Below are 26734 nucleotides of genomic sequence, written 5' to 3' on the forward strand. Positions count from 1 at the left end.
AGATGGCTGTCTAACCCATGCTAATTCCTGTCAGACGACTGTCTAACCCATGCTAATCCCTGTCAAACGGCTGTCTAACCCATGCTAATCCCTGTCAGACGGCTGTCTAACCCGTGCTAATCCCTGTCAGATGGCTGTCTAACCCATGCTAATCCCTGTCAGACGGCTGTCTAACCCGTGCTAATCCCTGTCAGAGGGCTGTCTAACCCATGCTAATCCCTGTCAGATGGCTGTCTAACCCATGCTAATCCCTGTCAAATGGCTGTCTAACCCGTGCTAATCCCTGTCATTCGGATGTCTAACCCATGCTAATCTCTGTCAGACGACTGTCTGTCTAACCATGTTTTATTGTTCCCTGTCAGACGGCTGTCTGTCTACATTTACATTTACATTTATTGTTCCCTGTCAGACGGCTGTCTGTCTAACCATGGTTTATTGTTCCCTGTCAGACGGCTGTCTGTCTAACCCATGTTTTATTGTTCCCTGTCAGACGGCTGTCTGTCTAACCATGTTTTATTGTTCCCTGTCAGACGGCTGTCTGTCTAACCCATGTTTTATTGTTCCCTGTCAGACGGCTGTCTGTCTAACCCATGTTTTATTGTTCCCTGTCAGACGGCTGTCTGTCTAACCATGTTTTATTGTTCCCTGTCAGACGGCTGTCTGTCTAACCATGTTTTATTGTTCCCTGTCAGATGGCTGTCTGTCTAACCCATGCTAATCCCTGTCAGACGGCTGTCTGTCTAACCATGTTTTACGGCTGTCTGTCTAACCATGTTTTATTGTTCCCTGTCAGACGGCTGTCTGTCTAACCCATGCTTTGGGGGAGTGCACTGTAACAGCGGCTCTGACGGATCCTGGGAGTGTGGACCCTGCCCCCTTGGTTTCCGTGGCAACGGCACCCACTGTGAAGATGTCAACGAGGTAATTTAGGGTTAAAGGAGGTTACACAAGTTAGATACTTTAACTAATGGTTAACGCTAACCTTAACCTTAGCTCTAATCATAGCCCTAAATAATGTAGGTCACCAGGCTATGCCTAACTCTAACCATTAGTTCATCCTGAACTCATTCATAGTCTTGACCTGTTACCCTTTTATAATCTGACCCTACTTCTGATCCTCTTCCTCCTCAGTGTGACATGGGCTCTGATAGATCAATATGATTGATTGATTGATTGATCTGACCCTCTTCCTCCTCAGTGTGACATGGGCTCTGATAGATCAATATGATTGATTGATTGATTGATCTGACCCTCTTCCTCCTCAGTGTGACATGGGCTCTGATAGATCAATATGATTGATTGATTGATTGATCTGACCCTCTTCCTCCTCAGTGTGACATGGGCTCTGATAGATCATGGGCTCTGCTTTCTGACTGATGAACTGATTAATTCATTGATTTGATATGTTTTTTCCCCTTCTCAGTGTGACATTGTGTCAGATGTCTGCTTTAAAGCTGGTGGAGCATTGCGTTGCGTCAACACAGACCCAGGGTTCCACTGTCTGGCCTGCCCACCCCGCTACAAGGGAACACAGCCCTTCGGTGTGGGGGTGGAGGCTGCCAGCAAGAACAAACAGGTACGTCTGTGCCACTCTATATCGGTTTTAGACCTAGTGTATTCTTTAGGCAGCGTATTAGTAGAGGTGTTATGAGGCTTGGTTTACAGTATTAGTAGAGGTGGTATGAGGCTTGGTTTACAGTATTAGTAGAGGTAGTATGAGTCTTGGTTTACATTATTAGTAGAGGTAGTATGAGGCTTGGTTTACAGTATTAGTAGAGCTGGTGTGAGGCTTGGTTTACAGTATTAGTAGAGATGGTGTGAGGCTTGGTTTACAGTATTAGTAGAGGTGGTATGAGGCTTGGTTTACAGTATTAGTAGAGCTGGTATGAGGCTCGGTTTACAGTATTAGTAGAGGTAGTATGAGTCTTGGTTTACATTATTAGTAGAGGTAGTATGAGGCTTGGTTTACAGTATTAGTAGAGGTGGTGTGAGGCTTGGTTTACAGTATTAGTAGAGATGGTGTGAGGCTTGGTTTACAGTATTAGTAGAGGTGGTGTGAGGCTTGGTTTACAGTATTAGTAGAGGTAGTATGAGGCTTGGTTTACATTATTAGTAGAGGTAGTATGAGGCTTGGTTTACAGTATTAGTAGAGCTGGTGTGAGGCTTGGTTTACAGTATTAGTAGAGATGGTGTGAGGCTTGGTTTACAGTATTAGTAGAGGTGGTATGAGGCTTGGTTTACAGTATTAGTAGAGCTGGTATGAGGCTCGGTTTACAGTATTAGTAGAGGTAGTATGAGTCTTGGTTTACATTATTAGTAGAGGTAGTATGAGTCTTGGTTTACATTATTAGTAGAGGTAGTATGAGGCTTGGTTTACAGTATTAGTAGAGCTGGTGTGAGGCTTGGTTTACAGTATTAGTAGAGATGGTGTGAGGCTTGGTTTACAGTATTAGTAGAGGTGGTATGAGGCTTGGTTTACAGTATTAGTAGAGCTGGTATGAGGCTCGGTTTACAGTATTAGTAGAGGTAGTATGAGTCTTGGTTTACATTATTAGTAGAGGTAGTATGAGGCTTGGTTTACAGTATTAGTAGAGGTGGTGTGAGGCTTGGTTTACAGTATTAGTAGAGATGGTGTGAGGCTTGGTTTACAGTATTAGTAGAGGTGGTGTGAGGCTTGGTTTACAGTATTAGTAGAGGTAGTATGAGGCTTGGTTTACAGTATTAGTAGAGGTGGTGTGAGGCTTGGTTTACAGTATTAGTAGAGATGGTGTGAGGCTTGGTTTACAGTATTAGTAGAGATGGTGTGAGGCTTGGTTTACAGTATTAGTAGAGGTAGTATGAGGCTTGGTTTACAGTATTAGTAGAGGTGGTGTGAGGCTTGGTTTACAGTATTAGTAGAGATGGTGTGAGGCTTGGTTTACAGTATTAGTAGAGGTAGTATGAGGCTTGGTTTACAGTATTAGTAGAGGTGGTGTGAGGCTTGGTTTACAGTATTAGTAGAGATGGTGTGAGGCTCGGTTTACAGTATTAGTAGAGGTAGTATGAGGCTTGGTTTACAGTATTAGTAGAGTGGGTAGTTGCTATGAGAGCTATAAAGTGTGTGGAACTTTACAAAGTAATGTGTATGTGTATCTGATGGTGTATATGTTAGCACTCTGTTTCCACTCTAACCACAAATATCTGATGTTTTAATGATGCTTTGTTAGGTCATTAACACTGGCACCATGTCTGTTGTGGTATACATACATTGTTTCTCCTTTAGAACTGTGAATCCTGTTGTGAAGTTGAATCATTTCGCTACATAGCTCTGCTTTCCAATAGACCAGGTTCAAATAATATTTGAAATTGATTTAAAATACTATCAGAGCTTGATTGAGCTTACCTGGCACAATGGAACCAATAGAATCGTCACAAAACTACAAACCCTGCCCTTCTGGCACTCCAGACAGGCAAAAACAAACACTCAAAAGTATTTGAATGATCTCAAATAATATTTGAACCCAGATCTGCTCTGCCCTAATGTTGCATAACATACCTAGTAAATCCGAGGCTAACATCCGAGGCTAACATCCGAGGCTAACATCCGAGGCTAACATCCGAGGCTAACATCCGAGGCTAACATCCGAGGCTAACATCTGAGGCTAACATCCGAGGCTAACATCCGAGGCTAACATCTGAGGCTAACATCTGAGGCTAACATCTGAGGCTAACATCTGAGGCTAACATCCGAGGCTAACATCTGAGGCTAACATCCGAGGCTAACATCCGAGGCTAACATCCGAGGCTAACATCTGAGGCTAACATCCGAGGCTAACATCCGAGGCTAACATCTGAGGCTAACATCTGAGGCTAACATCCGAGGCTAACATCTGAGGCTAACATCCGAGGCTAACATCTGAGGCTAACATCCGAGGTTAACATCCGAGGCTAACATCCGAGGCTAACATCTGAGGCTAACATCTGAGGCTAACATCCGAGGCTAACATCCGAGGCTAACATCCGAGGTTAACATCCGAGGCTAACATCTGAGGCTAACATCCGAGGCTAACATCCGAGGCTAACATCTGAGACTAACATCCGAGGCTAACATCTGAGGCTAACATCCGAGGCTAACATCTGAGACTAACATCTGAGGCTAACATCTGAGGCTAACATCCGAGGCTAACATCTGAGACTAACATCTGAGACTAACATCTGAGGCTAACATCTGAGGCTAACATCCGAGGCTAACATCTGAGACTAACATCTGAGGCTAACATCTGAGGCTAACATCTGAGGCTAACATCTGAGACTAACATCCGAGGCTAACATCTGAGGCTAACATCCGAGGCTAACATCTGAGACTAACATCTGAGGCTAACATCTGAGGCTAACATCTGAGGCTAACATCCGAGGCTAACATCCGAGGCTAACATCTGAGACTAACATCTGAGGCTAACATCTGAGGCTAACATCCGAGGCTAACATCTGAGACTAACATCTGAGGCTAACATCTGAGGCTAACATCCGAGACTAACATCCGAGACTAACATCTGAGGCTAACATCTGAGACTAACATCCGAGGCTAACATCTGAGGCTAACATCTGAGGCTAACATCTGAGACTAACATCTGAGGCTAACATCTGAGGCTAACATCCGAGGCTAACATCTGAGGTTAACATCCGAGGCTAACATCTGAGACTAACATCTGAGGCTAACATCTGAGGCTAACATCTGAGGCTAACATCCGAGGCTAACATCTGAGGCTAACATCTGAGGCTAACATCTGAGGCTAACATCTGAGGCTAACATCCGAGGCTAACATCTGAGGCTAACATCCGAGGCTAACATCTGAGGCTAACATCTGAGGCTAACATCTGAGACTAACATCTGAGGTTAACATCCTACGAATGGATTTGAGGGAAGGGGAAAGGGAATTGTCTCATAGCTGGCATTAAGCGCCTCTGTATCCCAGAGCTGATTAAAGGAATAAATGCTTTTTTATTGGTTATCACGCAACACTGTTGTAACGTTATGGTATGAGCTCATGGACTGGCATCCACTCACTTCCTATAGATGGACAGCTGTAGCCATAACAGTGTTCTCTTGCTGTCGCTACACAATACACTGTAGCAGAATCCACAGGGCAGAGCAGGGGGCATATAGGTTCAGAAGTACAGCCCTCACATATGGCATAACATGAAAAGACATGACATAACATCACATAACATGGCATAACATCACATAGTGTTACATAACATGACATAACATCTGAGAACACACTTTACCATGAGATTGATATGCTGATTTACAGCACTTTTACCATGTTCTTCCTTGGCAAATGAAAATATGCTAAATTAGACCAAACAAAATGGTTTATTTAAGCAATAAGGTCAGAGGGGGTGTGGTATATGGCCAATATACCCCGGCTGAGGGGTCTTCTTAGACTGTTCTCTTTCTCTCTATCGCATCTCTATCTCTCTAGGTTTGCGAGCCAGAGAACCCCTGCAAAGACAAGACCCACAACTGTCACCGTTCAGCTGAGTGTATCTACCTTAGCCACTTCAGTGACCCCATGTATAAGTGTGACTGTAGGATAGGCTATGCCGGGGATGGCTTCATCTGTGGAGAGGACTCTGACCTAGACGGATGGCCCAATCAGAACCTGGTGTGTGACGCCAACGCCACCTATCACTGCAGGAAGGTAACAGACCCTAACATTATGTTTCCTGGGCCACATTAAGCCTAAAGTCCACAGTCCTTGATTAAACTTAGACCTTCCTGGACTAGTCCTGGAATAAACATTTGTTTCAATTGAGATGTTCAATTGTCATGCACTTTAGTCAAGGACTAGGCTTAATCCAGGTCCAGGAAAAGTTTATCCTCAATACCAGACCTGCAGATTTTCCATATTTTTCCAATCTTACAGTATGTCACTCATTGATAGTTCTTCCTGTGGCTATTTCTAAAACTGTTTCCATTTCTTTATCAATCTTTAACAGGATAACTGCCCCAACCTGCCTAATTCTGGACAAGAGGACTTTGACAAAGACGGCCAGGGAGATGCTTGCGACAAGGATGATGACAATGATGCAATCGTGGATGAGAGAGTAGGAGACCTTTTTTAATGGCCCTGTGAAGTCCAAAACATTATTGTCCTTTATTTTAATATATATATTTCCACACTGAGGTTGGAATAAAAATGTGAAATTCTGAAAATGATGATAATGCCTCCTGAAATTTCAACTTGTTTTGCATGGGTGGAGTTTTGACCAGCCTGGCGATAGAAGCTAATAGACCAATAACAAAGATAGTTTCAAACCTAGCTACTTATGCCTTCCATTAGGCTTCTCCAATTAGGCCTCTCACTCAGACCACTCCCAGAGACTCCTAGCAAAATTATTGTTTGAGAAATTGCTCTTTGCTAAGAAGCTATTTTTGTTTATTTTCAACCATTTTAATTGAAAACAATAACAGTGAAGTACTTGATTGTTACCCAGAAATGATTTAATATTGAGATAAAAATGACTGTGTTGGACCTTTAAGGCAAATGTATTAAATGGGTGAAAAGATATTCAGTATCTCTTGGTAGGACAATAGAAGTTTGCTTCAAGGGTCAATGTTTTATTGTTAAAACCAACACATTTCGGCAAATGCCTTCATCGGGGTATTTAGATTAATTAAATAGGAAATCAAATCTTCATGCAACGGACGCTTTAATAAATCTCATTTTGATTCTCTCTCTCTCTCCTCAGGACAACTGTCCTCTCCTGTATAACCCCAGACAGTTTGACTTTGATAAAGATGATGTGGGTGACCGTTGTGATAACTGCCCCTACGAACACAACCCTGCCCAGATTGACACTGACCACAACGGCGAAGGAGATGCCTGTGCTGTCGACATTGATGGAGATGGTACCAGTTATTTCTGACCACTGCTTCACTGTTATATTGTAGTCAGGGGAATGCTCCTTCAACTCTTAACTTTCATATGCCTCTAATGTTTTATTTAAAGGGATCATTTATCTCCTTCCCCAGAGTCAGATGAACTCGCCGACACCATTTTTATGTCTTTGCATGCGGTTTGAAGGAAGTTGCTAACTCGTGCTAGCTCAATTGCTAGTTAGTGTTAACTCAATGGCTGGACGTCTATGGGTATCTGCTAACATTCTAGTCATTGTGCTAACACTAGTTAGCATTGGCTTGTGAAACTTCCTCTAACTTCCTTCAAACTGGAAACAAAGACATATAAATGCTATCCACAAGTTCATCTGACTCTGGGAGGTAGATAATGTGCCTCATTGCCAAAATCCCCAAGTGTCCCTTTAACAGTACATGGTAATGGGTACTAAGAAGATATTTCATGGGTTATTGCGGGATAGTAAATCATGCAAAGGAATGACTAGCTGGCAGATTTGCGATTCATCTTTTCACCCTCAACTATCAACTGATTGATTAGCATTAGCTCGGGGTGGCAGGGTACCCTAGTGGTTAGAGCATTGGACAAGTAACCAGAAGGTTGCAAGTTCAAATCCCTGAGCTGACAAGGTACAAATCTGTTGTTCTGCCCCTGAACAGGCAGTTAACCCACTGTTCCTAGGCCGTCATTGAAAATAATAATTTGTTCTTAACTGACTTGCCTGGTTAAATAAAGGTTTAAAAAATATATATATATATATATATGCCATATGCAAGCAAATATCTAAGATTATGACTCAAGATAAGTCCTGCACACACAATATTACAATTTCATTTTCATTGTCCATTTCCCCTTTCCTTCAGAAATCCCAAATGAGCAAGACAACTGTCCGTACGTGTACAACAATGACCAAAAGGACACTGACATGGATCGAGTGGGTGACCAGTGTGACAACTGTCCTCTATTACACAACCCTGACCAGGTAGGAAAAAGAAACAGTCACTATTACACTACTTGTGTAATTACAAAAGCTACCCCATTGCTGTTAGGGTTGCTAAATTCCAGAAACATTATACAAATTCCCAGAAATCCCAGTTGTAGTTGGAGGATTCACTCCCTCCTTATTCCTCATTCCAGGAATCTTCCAACCGGGAATTCTGGAAAACATTTAGAAAAGTTCTGGAAAATCAAGCTGGTATCTGACACAGACAATGACCTGTAACCCTCTCCTCTCTAACAGGCTGACACAGACAATGACCTGTAACCCTCCTCTCTCCTCTCTAACAGGCTGACACAGACAATGACCTGTAACCCTCCTCTCTAACAGGCTGACACAGACAATGACCTGTAACCCTCCTCTCTAACAGGCTGACACAGACAATGACCTGTAACTATCCTCTCTAACAGGCTGACACAGACAATGACCTGTAACCCTCCTCTCTAACAGGCTGACACAGACAATGACCTGTAACCCTCCTCTCTAACAGGCTGACACAGACAATGACCTGTAACCCTCCTCTCTAACAGGCTGACACAGACAATGACCTGTAACCCTCCTCTCTAACAGGCTACACAGACAATGACCTGTAACTCTCCTCTCTAACAGGCTGACGCAGACAATGACCTGTAACCCTCCTCTATCCTCTCTAACAGGCTGACACAGACAATGACCTGTAACCCTCCTCTATCCTCTCTAACAGGCTGACACAGACAATGACCTGTAACTCTCCTCTCTCCTCTCTAACAGGCTGACACAGGATATGACCTGTAACTCTCCTTTCTAACAGGCTGACACAGACAATGACCTGTAACTCTCCTCTCTAACAGGCTGACGCAGACAATGACCTGTAACCCTCCTCTCTCCTCTCTAACAGGCTACACAGACAATGACCTGTAACTCTCCTCTCTAACAGGCTGACACAGACAATGACCTGTAACCCTCCTCTCTAACAGGCTGACACAGACAATGACCTGTAACCCTCCTCTCTAACAGGCTACACAGACAATGACCTGTAACTCTCCTCTCTAACAGGCTGACACAGACAATGACCTGTAACCCTCCTCTCTAACAGGCTGACACAGACAATGACCTGTAACCCTCCTCTCTAACAGGCTGACACAGACAATGACCTGTAACCCTCCTCTCTAACAGGCTGACACAGACAATGACCTGTAACCCTCCTCTCTAACAGGCTACACAGACAATGACCTGTAACTCTCCTCTCTAACAGGCTGACGCAGACAATGACCTGTAACCCTCCTCTATCCTCTCTAACAGGCTGACACAGACAATGACCTGTAACCCTCCTATCTAACAGGCTGACACAGACAATGACCTGTATCCCTCCTCTCTAACAGGCTACACAGACAATGACCTGTAACTCTCCTCTCTAACAGGCTGACGCAGACAATGACCTGTAACCCTCCTCTATCCTCTCTAACAGGCTGACACAGACAATGACCTGTAACCCTCCTCTATCCTCTCTAACAGGCTGACACAGACAATGACCTGTAACTCTCCTCTCTCCTCTCTAACAGGCTGACACAGGATATGACCTGTAACTCTCCTTTCTAACAGGCTGACACAGACAATGACCTGTAACTCTCCTCTCTAACAGGCTGACACAGACAATGACCTGTAATCCTCCTCTCTAACAGGCTACACAGACAATGACCTGTAACCCTCCTCTCTAACAGGCTGACACAGACAATGACCTGTAACCCTCCTCTCTAACAGGCTGACACAGACAATGACCTGTAACCCTCCTCTCTAACAGGCTGACACAGACAATGACCTGTAACCCTCCTCTCTAACAGGCTACACAGACAATGACCTGTAACTCTCCTCTCTAACAGGCTGACGCAGACAATGACCTGTAACCCTCCTCTATCCTCTCTAACAGGCTGACACAGACAATGACCTGTAACCCTCCTCTCTAACAGGCTGACACAGACAATGACCTGTAACCCTCCTCTCTCCTCTCTAACAGGCTGACACAGACAATGACCTGTAACCCTCCTCTCTAACAGGCTACACAGACAATGACCTGTAACTCTCCTCTCTAACAGGCTGATGCAGACAATGACCTGTAACCCTCCTCTATCCTCTCTAACAGGCTGACACAGACAATTACCTGTAACCCTCCTCTCTAACAGGCTGACACAGACAATGACCTGTAACCCTCCTCTCTCCTCTCTAACAGGCTGACACAGACAATGACCTGTAACTCTCCTATCTAACAGGCTGACACAGACAATGACCTGTATCCCTCCTCTCTAACAGGCTACACAGACAATGACCTGTAACTCTCCTCTCTAACAGGCTGACGCAGACAATGACCTGTAACCCTCCTCTATCCTCTCTAACAGGCTGACACAGACAATGACCTGTAACCCTCCTCTATCCTCTCTAACAGGCTGACACAGACAATGACCTGTAACTCTCCTCTCTCCTCTCTAACAGGCTGACACAGGATATGACCTGTAACTCTCCTTTCTAACAGGCTGACACAGACAATGACCTGTAACTCTCCTCTCTAACAGGCTGACACAGACAATGACCTGTAATCCTCCTCTCTAACAGGCTACACAGACAATGACCTGTAACCCTCCTCTCTAACAGGCTGACACAGACAATGACCTGTAACCCTCCTCTCTAACAGGCTGACACAGACAATGACCTGTAACCCTCCTCTCTAACAGGCTGACACAGACAATGACCTGTAACCCTCCTCTCTAACAGGCTACACAGACAATGACCTGTAACTCTCCTCTCTAACAGGCTGACGCAGACAATGACCTGTAACCCTCCTCTATCCTCTCTAACAGGCTGACACAGACAATGACCTGTAACCCTCCTCTCTAACAGGCTGACACAGACAATGACCTGTAACCCTCCTCTCTCCTCTCTAACAGGCTGACACAGACAATGACCTGTAACCCTCCTCTCTAACAGGCTACACAGACAATGACCTGTAACTCTCCTCTCTAACAGGCTGATGCAGACAATGACCTGTAACCCTCCTCTATCCTCTCTAACAGGCTGACACAGACAATTACCTGTAACCCTCCTCTCTAACAGGCTGACACAGACAATGACCTGTAACCCTCCTCTCTCCTCTCTAACAGGCTGACACAGACAATGACCTGTAACTCTCCTCTCTAACAGGCTGACACAGACAATGACCTGTAACCCTCCTCTCTAACAGGCTGACACAGACAATGACCTGTAACTCTCCTCTCTAACAGGCTGACGCAGACAATGACCTGTAACTCTCCTCTATCCTCTCTAACAGGCTGACACAGACAATGACCTGTAACTCTCCTCTCTAACAGGCTGACGCAGACAATGACCTGTAACTCTCCTCACTCCTCTCTAACAGGCTGACACAGACAATGACCTGTAACCCTCCTCTCTAACAGGCTACACAGACAATGACCTGTAACTCTCCTCTCTAACAGGCTGACACAGACAATGACCTGTAACTCTCCTCTCTCCTCTCTAACAGGCTGACACAGACAATGACCTGTAACCCTCCTCTCTCCTCTCTAACAGGCTGACACAGACAATGACCTGTAACCCTCCTCTCTCCTCTCTAACAGGCTGACACAGACAATGACCTTGTAGGAGACCAGTGTGACAACAACCAGGACATTGATGAAGACGGTCACCAGAACAACCTGGACAACTGTCCTTATGTGGCCAACTCAAACCAGGCAGACCACGATAAGGACGGTAAAGGGGACGCCTGTGACTTCGACGATGACAATGACGGTATCCCTGACGATAGAGACAACTGTAGATTGACGCCCAACAAAGATCAACTGGACTCTGATGGTAAGGAGGAAAACACGTGTGCATGGACGTATGCATAGCCACGCACACACACACACACACACACACACGCACACACACACACACACACACACACACACACACACACACACACACACACACACACACACACACACACACACACACACACACACACACACACACACACACACACACACACACACACACACACACAATGTGCATCAGCATGTTGAATACCCTCACACCTGTGAACAGTGCTGTGACTGTAGCTGTCTGAATTAGTAGCCATTAGGTAGACTCTGTAAGAGCCCTATATAATATACTGTAGATACTATCTATAATCACAGACTGCTGCTTGTGGTAGAGGAATCTCCCTTTGAGGCTTCCCTGCACCTGTCCACCATAAAACACAAAGCAGAACCTATTCCCCTCCCTTTTACATTCATGCACTTGGGAACCCTAACCCTGCACCTGGGTAACCTAACCCTGCACCTGGGTAACCTAACCCTGCACCTGGGTAACCTAACCCTGCACTGCGGAACCCTAACCCTGCACCAGGGTAACCTAACCCTGCACTGCGGAATCCTAACCCTGCACCTGGGTAACCTAACCCTGCACTGCGGAACCCTAACCCTGCACCTGGGTAACCTAACCCTGCACCTGGGTAACCTAACCCTGCACCTGGGTTACCTAACCCTGCACCTGGGTAACCTAACCCTGCACCTGGGTAACCTAACCCTGCACTGCGGAACCCTAACCCTGCACCTGGGTAACCTAACCCTGCACTGCGGAACCCTAACCCTGCACCTGGGTAACCTAACCCTGCACCTGGGTAACCTAACCCTGCACCTGGGTAACCTAACCGTGCACTGCGGAACCCTAACCCTGCACTGCGGAACCCTAACCCTGCACCTGGGTAACCTAACCCTGCACCTGGGTAACCTAACCCTGCACCTGGGTAACCTAACCCTGCACCTGGGTAACCTAACCCTGCACTGCAGAACCTAACCCTGCACCTGGGTAACCTAACCCTGCACCTGGGTAACCTAACCCTGCACCTGGGTAACCCTAACCCTGCACCTGGGTAACCCTAACCCTGCACCTGGGTAACCTAACCCTGCACCTGGGTAACCCTAACCCTGCACCTGGGTAACCCTAACCCTGCACCTGGGTAACCTAACCCTGCACCTGGGTAACCTAACCCTGCACCTGGGTAACCTAACCCTGCACCTGGGTAACCTAACCCTGCACTGCGGAACCCTAACCCTGCACCTGGGTAACCTAACCCTGCACTGTGGAACCCTTACCCTGCACCTGGGAACCCAATAGCTGCACCAGGGAACTGGGAACCCTGCACTGGGGAACCCTAACCCTGCCCCTGGGAACCCTAACCCTGTATCGAGGAACCCTAACCATGCACCTGGGAACCCTAAACCTGCACCAGGGAACTGAGAACCCTGTACCTGGGAACCCTGCACCGGAGAACCCAAACCCTGCACCTGGGAACCCTAACCCTATACCTGGGAACCCTAACCCTGCACCTGGGAACTGGGAACCCTGTACCTGTGAACCCTGCACCGGAGAACCCAAACCCTGCATCTGGGAACTCTAAACCTGCAACTGGGAACTGGGAATCCTGCACCTGGGATCCCTAACCCTGCACCTGGGATCCCTAACCCTGTACCGTGGAACCCTAACCCTGTACCTGGGAACCCTAACCCTGCTCTTGAGAACCCTGCACTTGGGAACCATAACCATTTCCCGGGGAACCCTAACCCTGCACCTGGGAACCCTAACCCTGCACCTGGGAACCCTAACCCTGCACCTGGGAACCCTAACCCTGCTCCTGGGAACCCTAACCCTGCTCCTGGGAACCCTAACCCTGTACCTGTGCACCATAAACACACATGAGATTCCTTTTATCCCCTCCTTTTTCACTCATCGTTTAACAGTTCAATATGCCTTGTTCTATTTCCCCTCTCTCTCTATAAAAAGGCAGGTGTATAGTGAAGTATGGTTAGAGGTTTATAAGTAGTATATGCATATCCAGTAACTGTTGTTGAATGCTCCCACAGTTTTATTGTGCAAGTATGGTGGGTGGGTCAGACAGGAAAGAGTTAACAAAAATGAGTATTTCTAGGTCAGGGTTGATGAAGTCATTAGCGTATGACTTCATCGTGCGGAGCAGGAACCCATGATGGTATCATCAGCCAGCTAGCCACCCTGCGGCCAGGACAGTTTTATTTCCAAAAGGGGCATCTGGGCTCGCTTGCTCTCGATTAATCCACAGTGCCCAATTTCAGTTTTATCATGCAGGGTTACCTGGAAATGGTTTAGTTGGCTTTAAATTGAAACAGTCTGTGTGGAGAGGGGTATAGGGAGGGAGAGAGATATGGGAAAGATGGAGGGAGAGGGAGAAAGAGAGTGTGCCAGATCCCTTCATCCTCTTCACATCTCATCAAAAGGTGTTTATTTGATAGAATCAAGTCAGCCCCCTGTGCAATAACAAAAGAGTAGAGGAGAAAATGAAGCTACTTCACCATAGCACAGGCTTTAATCTCGCTGGCCACTTCCCTTCACTCTGTATTATGCCCTGAGTCTATTTTTTAATTGACGATGTCCTCTAAGACAGTTACACGTATCAATGGTCGTTTTCATGGCATGCAGAGATGGCTGAGACTCCTTATTGGACTTGGAGGACATTAGTATTAAAAGATAAAAGTTCTGTGATTATTTTCTGTTCCACTCTTTTGATGAAAACTTAGCAGACTAAGTGAAACGTCTGCCTTCCCTGGGGTGGCAATTTTAATCGCCAGAAATGATGGACATTTGAAGTAAAGTTACAGGTTAGCATGGATCGTTTTTCACTCATCGTGCACCCCAGGAGGAGTAGCTGCTGCTTCTGCAAAAAGGAATGGGGATCCTAATAAGAAATCAATAAAAACTTCCATTGAAAGGGAATAAAAGAGCAACAACCAGAGATGGAACATTGTATTATGAATTCATGGTGTTATTCATTTAAAAAGCAGACCTCGTTACGACCAAGTTGTCACACTAGGACTTTGTATTTTAACCCAGCGTCTTCTGTTCTTCTATCAACAGGCGACGGTAGAGGAGATGCCTGCAAAGACGACTTTGACAACGACAACATCCCAGACATCCTTGACGTGTGTCCTGAGAACAACGCCATCAGCGTCACAAACTTCCGGAAGTTTCAGATGGTGCACCTGGACCCCAAGGGAACCACGCAGATCGACCCCAACTGGGTGGTTAGGCATCAGGGCAAGGAGCTGGTGCAGACCGTCAACTCTGACCCAGGCATCGCTGTTGGTGAGTAGGACATTAACCTCAATATGTAGTGCCTATACTGACGGAAAATATATAATTATTAGAGATACGTTTGAGATATTTAATTCACTACAGTTTAGAGATGTGCAGACTGTCAATTCTGACGTTGCATCACAGTGGGCGAGTAGAGCAGGACCAACCTTACCTCAGATACTTTTGTATATATAGTGTACATGAAAGTATGTGGACACCCCTTCCAATTAGTGGATTCTGCTATTTCAGCCATATCTGTTGCTGACAGATGTATAAAATCAAGCACACAGCCGTGCAATCTCCATAGACTAACATTGGCTTTAGAATAGCCTAACTGAAGAGCTCAGTTACTTTCAATGTGGCACCGTTACAGGATGCCACCTTTCTAACAAGTCAGTTAGTCAAAGTTCTGCTCTGCCGCCCCTGCTAGAGCCGTACACTTAGAGCCGTACACTTAGAGCCGTACACTTAGAGCCGTACACTTAGACCCGTACACTTAGAGCCGTACACTTAGAGCCGTACACTTAGACCCGTACACTTAGAGCCGTACACTTAGAGCCGTACACTTAGAGCCGTACACTTAGACCCGTACACTTAGAGCCGTACACTTAGAGCCGTACACTTAGACCCGTACACTTAGAGCCGTACACTTAGACCCATACACTTAGACCCGTACACTGAGAGCCGTACACTTAGACCCGTACACTTAGAGCCGTACACTTAGACCCATACACTTAGAGCCGTACACTTAGACCCATACACTTAGAGCCGTACACTTAGAGCCGTACACTTAGAGCCGTACACTTAGAGCCGTACATTTAGAGCCGTCAACTGTAAATGCTGTTATTGTGAAGTGGAAACGTCTAGGAGCAACAACAGCTCAGCCGCGAAGTGATTGGTCACATAAGCTCACAGAACGAGAACGCAGAGTGCTGAAGCGCGAAGCAAGTGAAAACCGTCTGTCCTTGGTTTTACAGTTCCAGTTCAATATGCCATCCATCTTTAGTATTCACATGTTCTGTACCACCATCCATCCTTAGTATTCACATGTTCTGTCCCACCATCCATATTTAGTATTCACATGTTCTGTCCCACCATCCATCTTTAGTATTCACATGTTCTGTCCCACCCTTCATCCTTAGTATTCACATGTTCTGTCCCACCATCCATCCTTAGTATTCACATGTTCTGTCCCACCATCCATCTTTAGTATTCACATGTTCTGTCCCACCATCCATCCTTAGTATTCACATGTTCTGTCCCACCATCCATCTTTAGCATTCACATGTTCTGTCCCACCATCCATCCTTAGTATTCACATGTTCTGTCCCACCATCCAACTTTAGTATTCACATGTTCTGTCCCACCATCCATCCTTAGTATTCACATGTTCTGTCCCACCATCCATCTTTAGTATTCACATGTTCTGTCCCACCATCCATCCTTAGTATTCACATGTTCTGTCCCACCATCCATCCTTAGTATTCACATGTTCTGTCCCACCATCCATCTTTAGTATTCACATGTTCTGTCCCACCATCCATCCTTAGTATTCACATGTTCTGTCCCACCATCCATCTTTAGTATTCACATGTTCTGTCCCACCATCCATCCTTAGTATTCACATGTTCTGTCCCACCATCCATCCTTAGTATTCACATATTCTGTCCCACCATTCCAGGCTTTGATGAGTTCAACGCAGTGGACTTCAGTGGTACGTTCTATGTGAATACGGACCGGGATGACGACTACGCTGGTTTCGTGTTCGGCTACCAGTCGAGCGGCCGCTTCTACGTGGTGATGTGGAAGCAGGTCACTCAGACCTACTGGGAAGACAAACCCTCCAAGGCCTTCGGTATCTCTGGTGTCTCCCTGAAGGTGGTCAATTCAACCACAGGCACAGGGGAGAACCTGAGAAACGCCCTGTGGCACACAGGAAACACTAAAAATCAGGTATGCTAAGATCCAAGATTCCATACAAAGTGGCCACTCACCCTGACACAGCTAAGTCATCCAAAGTGGCCACTCACCCTGACACAGCTAAGTCATACAAAGTGGCCACTCACCCTGACACAGCTAAGTCATCCAAAGTGGCCACTCACCCTGACACAGCTAAGTCATCCAAAGTGGCCACTCACCCTGACACAGCTAAGTCATATAAGCCAACATATCATACTGTGTGTCTGGTGTAGTCATACCCTCTATTGAGCAATCTTTCAGTCAATCAATCAAATATATAAAGTAACCATAGATCATAGCTCTTTAGTAAATCATTTTTCTCCTTCTCTGTTGTCTACAGGTGCGCACTCTTTGGCACGATCCCAAAAACATTGGCTGGAAGGATTACACAGCCTACAGGTGGCACCTCATCCACAGACCCAAGACTGGTTTCATCAGGTGAGCAAGTCTAGCCTAATACCTAGAATTTAGCTCAGTGGGCAAAAACAGTCTGGTGGCATGTAGGAGACCTGGGATCGAATCCAGTTGATCACACCCATCACTATTTCCTCAATAACAGTCTGAAAATTATTTGTATAATAGAAGCACAAATGATATACAATAGGCTAAGATATAATCCAGGGTGTTTTGTCCATAGTGTGTTTTATCTAAGTGTCTGGTGGCATGTAGGAGACCTGGGATAGAATCCAGGGTGTTTTGTCCATAGTGTGTTTTATCTAAGTGTCTGGTGGCATGTAGGAGACCTGGGATAGAATCCAGGGTGTTTTGTCCATAGTGTGTTTTATCTAAGTGTCTGGTGGCATGTAGGAGACCTGGGATAGAATCCAGTTGATCACACCCATCACTATTTCCTCAATAACAGTCTGAAAATTATTTGTATAATAGAAGCACAAATGATATACAATAGGCTAAGATATAATCCAGGGTGTTTTGTCCATAGTGTGTTTTATCTAAGTGTCTGGTGGCATGTAGGAGACCTGGGATAGAATCCAGGGTGTTTTGTCCATAGTGTGTTTTATCTAAGTGTCTGGTGGCATGTAGGAGACCTGGGATAGAATCCAGGGTGTTTTGTCCATAGTGTGTTTTATCTAAGTGTCTGGTGGCATGTAGGAGACCTGGGATAGAATCCAGGGTGTTTTGTCCATAGTGTGTTTTATCTAAGTGTCTGGTGGCATGTAGGAGACCTGGGATAGAATCCAGTTGATCACACCAAGCGATCATTTTCAATCATTCATGTATTGTCTTGTTGCGTTTTTCAGGGTTGTGGTTTATGAAGGGAAACAGATCTTGGCAGACTCAGGACCAGTGTACGACAAGACGTTTGCTGGAGGACGGTTAGGCCTGTTTGTGTTCTCCCAGGAACTGGTCTTCTTCTCCGATCTCAAATACGAGTGCAGAGGTGAGTTCTATAGCTAGTAGCACCATTCTAGCTTGGTCCCAGATCTGTTTGTGCTGTGTTGAATGGTTGGTTGGTGAGAGATCTCTCCTTTATGGAGACAAAATGCAGCTGAAGGGGGGGAAAGTGTTGTTAAAACCTTCTAAATCTTTTCCAATACTCAGATGAGCTGGAGTTTCCAACTGTGTTGTCCATCAGGTAACAATCATAAAGAGGTCTCTGCTTTGTGTCGGCTGTAAAAAATATTTGAAGAAAATACAAAAATCACGCTTTGTTAAAAAGAAAACAGCAGTCATGCTTTTGTTTCTGCTTGTCACCTTGCCTGGTTCCAAAGACTAGTGTGTGTGTGTGTGTGTGTGTGTGTGTGTGTGTGTGTGTGTGTGTGTGTGTGTGTGTGTGTGTGTGTGTGTGTGTGTGTGTGTGTGTGTGTGTGTGTGTGTGTGTGTGTGTGTGTGTGTGTGTGTGTGTGTGTGTGTGTGTGTGACACTGCGGGAGGTCTGGTGTGTGGTCTTAAATGTTTCAGGTGCTACTTTGATCACAAATATGAGAATACTGCTTGATCACTGTCACAGTGAAATAGTTGTTGTCTTGCTTTATGGAATGATACACCCAATGCTGCACCTTTTGCTGTAGTCAGTGTTGTACCTTCCCAGAACCATACTGCCAGACTGTATAGGTATACAGCTGTATACTGTATATAGACTTAATCTACATACTGTATGACTCTGGATATGCTGTTATTCCTTAGCTTTGTGTTTATAAATAATCATACTTTTCTTCCTTTTTTTATCTAGATAACTGAACAGCGTTGGATGTGAAAACTTCAAATGGCTAAAGACACTAAACCTCATAACTTGTTCATCAGCCTATTGCTGAGTCGCTTGTCGTTTCAACCAAAGAAATGTAGCTTCAACTTCGCCCCTCCAAAGTCTTTTTGCCTCTAACTTTCCATTGAAGAGCAGTCATGGCCCTTTGCAGGTTTTCTGAGTGCCTTATGTGAAAAGACATTTCCTTGAGAAGTGAAAACAGATGACAAGTGGACAACTGAAAAAGGCCTTGGCGATGGAAAAAAACGAAGTAACTGATGTTGACAACATATTATAGGGATTCTTTGAACAAACACTTTTGTGCTTTTCTAACTTTCTACAGCTTTACATTAACAAAAGTAAATATAAAATTATTGTTACTCGATAAATATTGATATTCTTGCTGGAATAGAGAGCAACTTGGTACAGTAAAGGTGTCTAGGTCGCCCAGCAACTAAAGGTCTCTGTATTGAGCTCAGCAGTTTCAGCCATACAGTGAAAAATACGATCAAATGTTTTATATTAACTGCCAAACTCTTATTTGATACCAAAGCACACTGATGTATGTTGCTGACTTAATGAAACAAAATTATATTTTGAATTGTTTCTTATGCCATCCTGAACTGGTCTTTAGTTACCCATTTAAAATGTTTGTCAAACTCTAAGAAGGTTGACCTTGAGACCGTTTTACAGCATTTTAAAGTACTTTGGGATGTTTATACTAAGTTTGTACTATAATTTCTTCTGTAAATTATTATTTTGAGTTTATGTCTTGTTTGTTTTGTTTGTTAGAGATGGTAAATCATTTATTTATTTGTTTACACTGACGAAATTTCACAATTGAAGTACAACAGAAAAATCGTTGGATATCAACATCAAAATGTCTCAAACATCAAGATAGAATAGACTATCGCAAACTTTGTGCACTATGCAGTGTTGTGTCATGTATTACTTGATTCATATGTTCAGTAATTCCCCAAGAGAGGCCCTATCATCACTCAAAACAATGCCCTCTAGCATCCCACTTCCATAGAATCAAGCAATATATCGAGCATGCATTCTAGTAGTATGCTAGTATGGACATTGGAACATAGACTTAAGGGTTGATGTAAGAGTGCTACATTGATGTAAGGGCAAATGTCATGTTTGGGGTTAGTTGTAGTATGTGTGAGAGAACAACAGCATCCTTGACCACGACAGCTGACGGTCTGAGGTTTGAGTGTGTTTGGCTGGTGTGACGGGGACATTTCAGATGGGACACAATGAAAACACTTGACTTTATGTCAATGTAAATGTGTCGTTCACGTGTTAACGTCATGAGAAGAGAACTTTCTGTTTTGAATGAGTGAAACATTTAACCAGATGAATCTATTCAAACATTTAACCATTCTAGAATCTATTCAAAAATCAAGTAAAAATGTGTCTTGTAACTTTTGGTTGAGTTTTATGTATCAAGGATATTTGCAATGTATAGCTTTTAAGTTGTCATCAGTCTGCATAGCATGAATTGTTGTCAAATGTAGTTTTCTTTGTTAATAACTAGCTTTGTTATATTTTGTGAGCGATATTGCAATGCACAAATGTAAAAAAAAAAAAAAGTTTAAAAGTTATTTGTTTGTTGTTAAATGTACCATTATTAGTTGTGATAGTTGGGGAGGAGTTCCACTTAAAAGAGATGATCTTATTTCCTAAATAAATTGTTTGTACACCATGTCTTCTTCATTGTGATAATGGAAATGATGGATTGTTATAAATATGTCATAAAATGAAATGGATTTATATTTACCATTAAACTGATTGATTGATGAATGAATACATCAGATCCGTGAAATATTGTCAAGTGAAGATAAACGATATAGTCCCTCCATTTGAATCTATCATATGCAGAGAGAAATATTGTCAAGTGAAGATAAACGATATAGTCCCTCCATTTGAATCTATCATATGCAGAGAGAAATATTGTCAAGTGAAGATAAACGATATAGTCCCTCCATTTGAATCTATCATATGCAGAGAGAAATATTGTCAAGTGAAGATAAACGATATAGTCCCTCCATTTGAATCTATCATATGCAGAGAGAAATATTGTCAAGTGAAGATAAACGATATAGTCCCTCCATTTTAATCTATCATATGCAGAGAGAAATATTGTCAAGTGAAGATAAACGATATAGTCCCTCAATTTTAATCTATCATATGCAGAGAGAAATATTGTCAAGTGAAGATAAACGATATAGTCCCTCCATTTTAATCTATCATATGCAGAGAGAAATATTGTCAAGTGAAGATAAACGATATAGTCCCTCAATTTTAATCTATCATATGCAGAGAGAAATATTGTCAAGTGAAGATAAACGATATAGTCCCTCCATTTGAATCTATCATATGCAAAGAGAAATATTGTCAAGTGAAGATAAACGATATAGTCCCTCCATTTGAATCTATCATATGCAGAGAGAAATATTGTCAAGTGAAGATAAACGATATAGTCCCTCCATTTTAATCTATCATATGCAGAGAGAAATATTGTCAAGTGAAGATAAATGATATAGTCCCTCCATTTTAATCTATCATATGCAGAGAGAAATATTGTCAAGTGAAGATAAACGATATAGTCCCTCCATTTGAATCTATCATATGCAGAGAGAAATATTGTCAAGTGAAGATAAACGATATAGTCCCTCCATTTTAATCTATCATATGCAGAGAGAAATATTGTCAAGTGAAGATAAACGATATAGTCCCTCAATTTTAATCTATCATATGCAGAGAGAAATATTGTCAAGTGAAGATAAACGATATAGTCCCTCCATTTGAATCTATCATATGCAGAGAAATATTGTCAAGTGAAGATAAACGATATAGTCCCTCCATTTGAAGAGAAATATTGTCAAGTGAAGATAAACGATATAGTCCCTCCATTTGAATCTATCATATGCAGAGAGAAATATTGTCAAGTGAAGATAAACGATATAGTCCCTCCATTTTAATCTATCATATGCAGAGAGAAATATTGTCAAGTGAAGATAAATGATATAGTCCCTCCATTTTAATCTATCATATGCAGAGAGAAATATTGTCAAGTGAAGATAAACGATATAGTCCCTCCATTTGAATCTATCATATGCAGAGAGAAATATTGTCAAGTGAAGATAAACGATATAGTCCCTCCATTTGAATCTATCATATGCAGAGAGAAATATTGTCAAGTGAAGATAAACGATATAGTCCCTCCATTTGAATCTATCATATGCAGAGAGAAATATTGTCAAGTGAAGATAAACGATATAGTCCCTCCATTTGAATCTATCATATGCGAAGAGAAATATTGTCAAGTGAAGATAAAAGATATAGTCCCTCCATTTGAATCTATCATATGCAGAGAGAAATATTGTCAAGTGAAGATAAACGATATAGTCCCTCCATTTGAATCTATCATATGCAAAGAGAAATATTGTCAAGTGAAGATAAAAGATATAGTCCCTCCATTTGAATCTATCATATGCAGAGAGAAATATTGTCAAGTGAAGATAAACGATATAGTCCCTCCATTTGAATCTATCATATGCAGAGAGAAATATTGTCAAGTGAAGATAAACGATATAGTCCCTCCATTTGAATCTATCATATGCAAAGAGAAATATTGTAAGGGGTGTGTATCTGGTGGCAGGGAAGGCAGACGCAGGAGAGCAGAACTTGATAATAGCCGGAGTCGTTTCAAATCAAATCAAATCACATTTTATTGTTCACATACACATGGTTAGCAGATGTTAATGAGAGTGTAGCGAAATGCTTGTGCTTCTAGTTCCAACAATACGGTAATAACCAACGAGTAATCTTGCTAACAATTCCAAAACTACTACCTTATACACACAGATGTAAAGGGATAAAGAATATGTACATAAAGATATATGAATGAGTGATGGTACAGAGCGGCATAGGCAAGATGCAGTAGATGGTATCGAGTACAGTATATACATCTGAGATTATGGCAACAAAGTGGCATAGTTAAAGTGGCGAGTGTTAGAGCCCATTTGGACATATTTGTATAAAAGACCGAACATATGGAGCTCCATGTATATTTGTGTAAATATATTAAATATTAATGTAAATGATGAAATATTAGGTACGTACCTTTATGATTTATATTTACCTGATTGAGATATATTCTTTTGTTGTTAGTGTAACTTCGTTTTTGGCCCCCCCCTCTTGCCTATTCATTGTATTGTGGTAAGTGTGTTAGGATAAACGCAGGAAGTTGGGCCTTCGGGAAGGGAGAGTCCTTGCTAGATGCTGGAGCGGTGTAGTTTTTTGACCATACAGACATACATACAGACAAACAGACAGGTCATAATATGTATTTTCCATATAAAGTCATCTATGCTTTAAGTTGATTGGAGAATCATTTATTTGTTAGATATAAGAAGAATAAACATTTTTGTTGCACCATATCCCTGGATGTCATTGAATGTTTGGCCGTTTGAAAACCTTGTGTGGACTGTATGCGTACCAAACAACTCCGCTTCAGGCTTGGGCAGTGGCTATGGTAAAGAAGAAAGGAAGCCACTACAGCTAGTGATACATGTATTACATAAAGATGCAGTAGATTATATAGAGTACAGTATATACGTATACATATGAGATGAATAATGTAGGGTATGTAAACATTATATTAAGTAGCATTGTTTGAAGTGGCTAGTGATATATTTTACATCAATTCCCATCAATTCCCATTATTAAAGTGGCTGGAGTTGAGTCTGTGTGTTGGCAGCAGCCACTCAATGTTAGTGATGGCTGTTTAACAGTCTGATGGCCTTGAGATAGAAGCTGTTTTTCAGTCTCTCGGTCCCAGCTTTGATGCACCTGTACTGACCTCGCCTTCTGGATGATAGCGGGGTGAACAGGCAGTGGCTCGGGTGGTTGTTGTCCTTGATGATCTTTATGGCCTTCCTGTGACATCGGGTGGTGTAGGTGTCCTGGCGCGCAGGTAGTTTGCCCCCGGTGATGCGTTGTGCAGACCTCACTACCCTCTGGAGAGCCTTATGGTTGTGGGCGGAGCAGTTGCCGTACCAGGCGGTGATACAGTCTGACAGGATGCTCTCGATTGTGCATCTGTAGAAGTTTGTGAGTTTAACAGTAAAACCAATGGCATAAGAAATGCAAAGTATGGGCACAACAACCCGACGAGCACCAGTCAAACAAAATGTGCACGAGCACTTACAATAAGCAATACCACACAAAGACACGGGGGAACAGAGGGTTAAATACACAACACATAATGAGGGAAATGAGAACCAGGTGTGTGGGAAAGAGAGACAAAACAAATGGAAAATGGAAACTGGATCGGCGATGACTGGAAGACCGGCGACGTCGACCACAGAACACAGCCCGAACAAGGAGAGGCACCCCCCCCAAACCTCGTTCACTCTCCTCAGGACTTTAAATGGCCCCACAAACCGCGGACCCAGCTTCCGACAAGGCAGGCGGAGGGGCAGGTTTTGGGTCGAGAGTCAGACCCGGTCCCCCGGTGCGAACACTGCGGTGACGGTCTGCGTCAACTTTCTGGCGCAGCACGGCGCGCTGAAGGTGAACATGGGCGGAGCCTTACACTGGGTGCACACCGAGCAGGAGGAAACATAAACCCTCACATCCTTAGCCAAAGTGGGCCACCAGTACTTCCCAGTCAGACACTGTCCGACCAATGCCTGGATGACCAGAGGAGGGTGACGTGTCTCCTGACCTCAGCCTCCAGTATTTATGTTGAAGTAGTTTGTGTCAGGGGGCAAGGGTCAGTTTGTTATATCTGGAGTACTTCCCCTGTCTTATCCGGTGTCCTGCATTAATTTAATTATGCTCTCTCTAATTATCTCTTTCTTTCTCTCTCTCTGAAGACCTGAGCTCTAGGACCATGCCTCAGGACTACCTGGCATGATGACTCCTTGCTGTCCCCAGTCGTCCTGGCCGTGCTGCTGCTCCGGTTTCAACTGTTCTGCCTGCTGCTATGGAACCCTGACCTGTTCACCGGATGTGCAACCTGTCCCAGACCTGCTGTTTTCAAATCTCTAGAGACAGCAGGTAGAAATAGTGGTAGAAATACTCTTAATGATTGGCTATGAAAAGCCAACTGACATTTACTCCTGAGGTGCTGACTTGCTGCACCCTCGACAACTACTGTGATTATTATTATTTGACCATGCTGGTCATTTATGAACATTTGAACATCTTGGCCATGTTCTTTTTTTTGTGTGTTTTTTTTGTGGAGTTTTTACCCCTTTGTCTCCCCAATTTCGTGGTATCCAATTGTTTTTAGTAGCTACTATCTTGTCTCATCGCTACAACTCCCGTACGGGCTCGGGAGAGACGAAGGTTTAAAGTCATGCGTCCTCCGATACACAACCCAACCAAGCCGTACTGCTTCTTAACACAGCGCGCATCCAACCAGGAAGCCAGCCGCACCTATGTGTCAGAGTAAACACCGTGCACCTGGCAACCTTGGTTAGCAGGTCCCTGAAAATCTCGTCTACAAATGCTTGGAAGACTGATGGAGCATTCATCAACCCATACGCCATGACAAGGTACTCATAATGCCCTGAGGTCATACTGAACGCCGTCTTCCACTCATCTCCCTCCCGGATACGCACCAGGTTGTCAGCACTCCTGAGATCAAATTTGGTGAAGAAGCGCGCCCCGTTCATTGACCCAATCGCCGTGGCGAATAGAGGTAGCGGGTAACTATACTTCACAGTTATTTGATTAAGGCCTCGATAGTCAATACACGGGCGCAAACCTCCCTCCTTCTTCACAAAAAAAGAAAATGGAGGAGGTGGGTGAAGTGGAGGAACGAATGCACCCCTGACGCAGTGATTCGGAGATATATTTTTCCATAGCCAACGTCTCCGCCTGTGACAGGGGATACACGTGACTCCTGGGAAGTGTGGCGTCTACCAGGAGATCTATCGCACAATCGCCCGGTCGATGAGGTAGAAGGCGAGAGCCAAATCAGCATACACGGGGGGAATGGAGACGGTGGAGACCTGGTCTGGACTTTCCACCGTAGTAGCACCTATGGAAACCCCTAAACATCTACCCGAGCACTCTCCGACCACCCAGTGAGAGCCCTCCGTTGCCATGAAATAGTGGGGTTATGACAAGCGAACCAGGGTAGACCTAGCACCACTGGAAACGTAGGAGAGTCACTGAGAAAGAGACTGATTTTCTCCGTGTGACCTCCCTGCGTCACCATTCCCAGAGGTGCGGTGGTCTCCCTAATCAACCCTGACCCTAATGGTCAACTAACTAAGGCATTAACTGTGAAGGGCATTTCCACAGGAACGATGGGGATCCCGAAACTAAAGGCTAATGATCTGTCTATAAAATTCCCAGACGCGCCTGAATCGACGAGCGCCTTATGCTGGGAATGCAGGGAAAATTCAGGAAACATAATGAACAAAAACATTTGTGCAACAGAAGGCTCTGGGTGAGAATGGTGCCTTCTCACCTGAGGTGACGCCAGAGTGCCCTGCCTGTTGCCTCGACT

General features: G+C 44.0%; 1 protein-coding gene across 2 annotated transcripts in view; it reads left to right on the forward strand.

Annotated features, from left to right (window-relative positions):
- The window catches only part of LOC124038650 (thrombospondin-2-like), a 45287-nt gene extending 24379 nt beyond the window's left edge, over positions 1–20908 (forward strand). The window contains exons 11-23 of one of the 2 annotated variants that reach the window (XM_046354750.1): positions 794–921; positions 1424–1576; positions 5466–5684; positions 5983–6090; positions 6736–6895; positions 7763–7881; positions 11502–11736; positions 14818–15045; positions 16718–16989; positions 17336–17433; positions 18255–18394; positions 18556–18589; positions 19186–20908. In XM_046354750.1, coding sequence (XP_046210706.1) covers positions 794–921; positions 1424–1576; positions 5466–5684; positions 5983–6090; positions 6736–6895; positions 7763–7881; positions 11502–11736; positions 14818–15045; positions 16718–16989; positions 17336–17433; positions 18255–18394; positions 18556–18589; positions 19186–19189 — 1898 coding nt within the window. In that variant the 3' untranslated portion in view covers positions 19190–20908. The remainder of the gene's footprint in view (positions 1–793; positions 922–1423; positions 1577–5465; positions 5685–5982; positions 6091–6735; positions 6896–7762; positions 7882–11501; positions 11737–14817; positions 15046–16717; positions 16990–17335; positions 17434–18254; positions 18395–18555; positions 18590–19185) is intronic. The other variant, XM_046354751.1, reaches the window with a different exon arrangement.
- Positions 20909–26734: the final 5826 nt, after the last annotated feature.

Source organism: Oncorhynchus gorbuscha, linkage group LG06, assembly GCF_021184085.1.
Source record: "Oncorhynchus gorbuscha isolate QuinsamMale2020 ecotype Even-year linkage group LG06, OgorEven_v1.0, whole genome shotgun sequence".
Lineage (NCBI taxonomy): Eukaryota > Metazoa > Chordata > Actinopteri > Salmoniformes > Salmonidae > Oncorhynchus > Oncorhynchus gorbuscha.